Below are 6,004 nucleotides of genomic sequence, written 5' to 3' on the forward strand. Positions count from 1 at the left end.
CTATAACATGCCAAACACCAATGTCACGCTAGAGACTCTGCTGAGCACTAAAGTGGCAGTCGCACAGTTCTCGCAGAGCGCACGGACCGCCACTTCTGCCAGCATCAGCAGTGGGGTGACGGCCGTGGCCATCCCCATGATCCTGGAGCAGCTCATGGCCCTGCAGCAGCAGCAGATTCACCAGCTTCAGCTGATTGAGCAGATCCGCAGTCAGGTGGCGATGATGAACCGCCAGCCACTACGGCCATCCCTGAACCCGGTCCTGGCTGCCCAGGGTGGTCCGGGCCAGGCCTCCAACCAGCTGCAGGGGTTTGCCACCAGCGCTGCCATCCAGCTCACCGCAGTCATTCCTCCTGCCATCATGGGGCAGGCTGCCAGCGGTCAGCCCGCTGCCTTCGACAGCTCTCAGCACATCTCAAGACCTACATCTGGAGCAAGTACGCCCAATATATCCAGTGGTGGCTCTTCTGCCCCACCTGAATCAAGCATACCCTCCTCCTCGAATGCAATTACGTCCATAACTCCTGTTTCTGTGTCAAACGTTCCTAACAGTGCTTCACAGCCCCAGAATGCTTCGACTCCGCCTTCAATAGGACATGGAAGCCTCACCTCAGTGTCCAGCCTGCCAAACCCACTTCTACCTCAGAGTTCCTCAAATAGTGTGATCTTCCCCAATCCGCTAGTTAGCATTGCTGCAACTGCTAATGCGCTAGATCCTCTGTCCGCCCTTATGAAGCACCGCAAAGGAAAGCCACCAAATGTGTCAGTGTTTGAACCCAAGTCAAGCTCTGAGGATCCCTTTTTTAAACATAAATGTCGATTTTGTGCCAAGGTCTTTGGAAGCGACAGTGCTTTACAAATTCACCTCCGCTCGCATACAGGCGAAAGACCTTTTAAATGTAACATATGCGGAAACCGCTTTTCCACAAAGGGCAACCTGAAAGTTCATTTTCAGAGGCATAAAGAGAAATACCCTCATATTCAGATGAACCCTTATCCTGTTCCAGAATACCTCGATAATGTGCCCACCTGCTCTGGAATCCCCTATGGGATGTCACTGCCCCCCGAAAAGCCAGTCACAACCTGGTTAGACAGCAAACCTGTTTTACCAACTGTCCCGACTTCCATTGGGCTCCAGCTGCCCCCCACTATACCTGGTATGAACAGTTACGGAGATTCTCCAAGCATCACTCCCATGACCAGGTCACCCCAGAGGCCTTCTCCTGCCTCCAGTGAATGCACTTCTCTATCCCCAAGCCTCAACACTTCTGAGTCGGGCGTTCCAGTGTCTGCCGAATCCCCACAGCCCGTTCAGAGTGGCTCATCTTTGACAAAGGCAGAACCTGTCACTCTGCCTCCCACGAGCACGCGGCTTGGGGACCTTTCTATAGGTGGGCAAGTTTCCACAGCTTCCACGTCTTCAATTCCTACTGCTGTTACGGACAGCAGCGTTGCAACAAGCCTCCCAAACCCTGTGCTTCCAGCAGTGTCTGACCAGTTTAAGGCAAAGTTTCCATTTGGTGGTCTGCTAGACTCTATGCAAACGTCAGAAACCTCAAAACTACAACAGCTAGTGGAGAACATTGATAAGAAGATGACAGATCCAAATCAATGTGTTATTTGTCACCGTGTGCTTAGTTGTCAGAGTGCTCTCAAGATGCATTACAGAACACATACAGGAGAAAGACCATTTAAATGCAAAATTTGTGGACGTGCCTTTACTACGAAAGGCAATCTAAAAACGCATTTTGGAGTTCATCGAGCGAAGCCACCACTTAGAGTACAGCACTCTTGTCCCATTTGTCAGAAAAAATTTACAAATGCGGTTGTTCTTCAGCAGCACATTCGTATGCATATGGGCGGGCAGATTCCAAACACGCCGCTACCGGAGGGCTTCCAGGATGCCATGGACTCGGAGCTTTCATATGATGAGAAGAACATTGATACGCTGAGCAACTTTGATGATGACATTGATGAAAATTCTATGGAAGAGGACCCAGAGCTAAAGGACACGGCAAGTGACTCATCCAAACCCCTTATCTCTTACTCTGGGTCATGTCCTTCCTCACCACCTTCTGTGATCTCCAGTATTGCTGCTTTGGAGAATCAAATGAAGATGATTGATTCTGTCATGAACTGTCAGCAACTGACCAGTTTAAAATCCATAGAAAATGGATCAGGGGAAAGTGACCATTTGAGCAATGACTCCTCGTCGGCCGTTGGTGATCTCGAAAGCCAGAGTGCAGGCAGTCCTGCAATGTCAGAATCTTCTTCCTCCATGCAAGCTTTGTCTCCTGTAAATAGCAATAGTGAAAGTTTCAGATCAAAGTCCCCAGGTCTCAGTAACCAGGAGGAACCACAAGAAATACAATTAAAGACAGAAAAACCAGACAGTCCACCACCAGCAACTGAAAATGGAGGCGCATTAGATCTGACATCCACCAACCCGGGAAGACCAGTCATCAAAGAAGAGGCTCCTTTTAGCCTGCTGTTCCTGAACAGAGAACGTGGTAAGTTTAAAAGTACTGTTTGTAATATCTGTGGCAAGCCTTTTGCTTGTAAGAGTGCATTGGAAATTCACTACCGCAGCCATACTAAAGAACGTCCATTTGTTTGTACAGTCTGCAATCGTGGGTGTTCCACTATGGGTAATTTAAAACAGCACTTACTGACGCACAAATTAAAAGAGCTGCCTTCTCAGTTATTTGAACCCAACTTTACTCTAGGTCCCAGCCAAAGTACTCCTAGCCTGGTCACCAGTACAGCGCCTACCATGATCAAAATGGAAGTGAATGGTCACAGCAAGCCGATCTCTTTGGGTGAGGTTCCCTCGCTTCCAGCTGGAATCCAGGTTCCTGCTGCACCACAGACAGTGATGAGTCCGGGGATCACCCCTATGCTGGCACCCCCCCCTCGCCGGACTCCCAAGCAGCACAACTGTCAGTCGTGCGGGAAGACCTTCTCCTCAGCAAGTGCACTACAGATACACGAGCGCACCCATACCGGTGAAAAACCGTTTGGTTGCACAATCTGTGGTAGAGCTTTTACCACAAAGGGGAATCTTAAGGTAAGAGGCCAAATAAAACTGTAAAGGCTCGGGGGGGGTTTAAGGCAGTGTACTTGAACTTAGCAGGTTTTAGTGCTGTTTGTCCCAAAGACACAAGAGAAGGGAGCTTCAAGGAAATGCTTGCTGTATGGTGGTGCATGTTATGCTTCCACAGTGTTTAAGATAGGGACTGAAAAGTGCCTGTGCAATGATGCAGACTTTAACACTGGTTCTGGGTGTACACGCACGCATCTTGTAGTTCACCGTAGAGATGCAGTCAGCTGATGGATGAGTTCTGGCAGTTCTTGTGGACCGGCAGTGCAAAGTAACCTCGCTATAAACCAGAAATGCAGATCTCACTCAGCTCCTTGGGTGCCTCTCTAAAATTTCCATTTTCTATTCTGCTTTGCAGCCATTGCAGACTTTAAAGCTGCTTCGCACTGATTTACAGCAGGTCACTACAGGATTGACATCTCTTATTCCCGCAGTCTGGTTAACCATCAGGACACAGCCTAGGCAATATATTTTCAATATCCTTTTTAAAAATATTATATTTAGCAAAATTATCAATGCCTCTGACATGAGATAAAATACTATGATAATAAACAAAGGGAAAGAGCAGAAAAAATGTCCATCTCCTAGTACTAGTAATGTACTTGGTAATCTTCAGCATGTGAAGGCTTCCAGCTTACACAGGAAATTGTCTAACCTAAGAGGATACGTGCTCTTTATTCTTGTGGCGCTGCATTTGTTTTCGCTGAGAAGAAGCAAATGCGCATCGAGAAATTACTACAGAGCTGGGTTTTCTTTGTATAAGTTGACTGGGCCTTAGAACCGTGTCTTAACTGGAACTGGCTTGTTTTCAATGCAAATTAAAAGGCATTTTTTAAAAAAGCAAGTGATACTGTAAACAGCAGAAATTCAGCTCAGCTGCCTCACCAGAACATGCTAACTTGGGGGTGCTTCTTGTCCCCATTTGCTCCACAGGTTCACATGGGAACTCACATGTGGAATAATGCCCCTGCACGCCGCGGCCGCCGCCTCTCCGTGGAAAACCCCATGGCTCTTCTCGGTGGCGACGCGCTCAAGTTCTCTGAGATGTTCCAGAAGGATTTGGCAGCTCGGGCCATGAACGTTGACCCCAGTTTTTGGAACCAATATGCTGCAGCTATCACTAACGGTCTGGCTATGAAGAACAATGAGATTTCTGTCATACAGAACGGAGGCATTCCCCAGCTCCCAGTAAGTCTTGGTGGAGGCGCCATCCCGCCTCTCAGTAACCTTACCGGTGGCATGGACAAAGCTCGCACGGGCAGCAGCCCTCCCATTGTCGGTCTGGACAAAGCAAGTTCTGAAACAGGAGCCAGTCGTCCATTCACCAGATTTATTGAGGATAATAAAGAGATTGGCATAAATTAAAAGCATTCATTCCGAATAACTGTTAGACCACTACTTGACACAACATTTGTCCTGTTCCATGTACAGCTTTTGAAGCTAAGCATTAGTTTCCTGACCTAAATGCATAGGTTCCCTTTAAAGTTTTACCCATAGCAGAAATACATAACTTTGTGGCTGCTGAAAAGTTGTCTTGCAAGATCTGCATGGTACTTCTTTCAACAGTGAGTTTGACTGTTACTGAGAACTTTGAAACCTTTTAATTTAACAGAAAACAAACAAACAAATCATGGGATAACTTCATTAGAAACAGAAAGAGGCTAGTCTACGTCCACTGTGCTTCTTACAAAAGTTACTATCACCTGAGAAAGGGGGGCTTCATTATGGCATTCTGTCACAGTTATTTGCTGGTTTTGTTCAAATTAGTTAGCAACTTGGACTATGTTTCTAGGAATCTTAATCTTGAAAAAGTGATTTAGTACCCCAATGCTGTGTATTATTACAGTATCCTTGTCTGTAGTATTTATAATGTTAAGATTATGCGGGTAACAGACAATATACTAGCCCCAAACTTAAATGAAGCTTTTGTACTGCAAAATACACCTGGCTATGTGACTTTTTTTTTAAATTGAGTTTTGTTTATTATAAATAAGTGGTTTATTTCAATGCAGGCAAAGTTGTGGAGTTTTATTGGGAAAGATAGCATGCTTTTCCTGTGCAAGTACCTGTCAGTAACAAACCTTTTTTTTTTATTTAAGTATTTGTAGCTGCTATGTGGACAGTTGTTCTATTAAATGAAAAAAAACCGTAGTGTGGACTTTAGCTCAATGACTGGAAAACAAGTTACAGACAAACCTTAACACCATAAATTATTCACAGCATTATAAAGAGTTGTGAGTAAACAGTCCATGTTATCAAAGCTGTACAATAAAGAGGTAATGTTTGTATAATGTGGTTGCAAACTCCTAATTTATACTGTTGCACTTTTAGTATTTTATATTAGGGAGGTTTGTCTATAATTTGAAGCTGAACAAAGATGTAAACTAGTTTATAAATAGTACTTTGACTTAAGGAATAAGGGGGAGAACCCTGTTGCAGTTTCTTGTTTTAACGTCGAACAATGAGAGATCTCTATTTAGCTAAGCAGAAAAGCCACAGAGAACTGTCAGATCCTTAGAAAATACAGGGCCTGCCATTTCTTAAATGGAAATTATTCATTTAACTTTTCTACAAAGCATACTTAAAAGTGTGACCACCCACTCCCAACAGAATTCTGATACATTTCTCTTAGGAGTGTGATATTAATACTAGCCTAGGATAGAGGAAGAAGAACATTGTGTAGGTTTAATTTTACTGTAATCTGTTCTATCTCTTTCACACATACCCACAAGAAAGATGTCGACTGCCTAATAACACAGGAACAAAATAATAACTTTTGGGCAGCATGAGCAGTAGTAGCGTACAAATATTCTGCATTTCTTTCCGACTCCTGCTGATTATCTTCTCAGATTGCTCCAAAGCACAATGTACTCTGATTAATCAAATATAATTTTATGTTGATGG

At 44.8% G+C, this 6,004-nt stretch overlaps 1 protein-coding gene across 1 annotated transcript in view; it reads left to right on the forward strand.

The window, feature by feature from the left end:
- The window catches only part of SALL3 (spalt like transcription factor 3), a 19,637-nt gene extending 15,172 nt beyond the window's left edge, over positions 1 to 4,465 (forward strand). The window contains exons 2-4 of the mRNA XM_065629369.1: positions 1 to 2,510; positions 2,727 to 3,067; positions 4,034 to 4,465. The exon at positions 1 to 2,510 is cut by the window's left edge and continues 427 nt beyond it. Of these exons, the coding sequence (XP_065485441.1) occupies positions 1 to 2,510; positions 2,727 to 3,067; positions 4,034 to 4,465 (3,283 nt within the window). The remainder of the gene's footprint in view (positions 2,511 to 2,726; positions 3,068 to 4,033) is intronic.
- Positions 4,466 to 6,004: the final 1,539 nt, after the last annotated feature.

The sequence above is a fragment of the Caloenas nicobarica genome, chromosome 2 (genome assembly GCF_036013445.1).
Source record: "Caloenas nicobarica isolate bCalNic1 chromosome 2, bCalNic1.hap1, whole genome shotgun sequence".
NCBI lineage: Eukaryota > Metazoa > Chordata > Aves > Columbiformes > Columbidae > Caloenas > Caloenas nicobarica.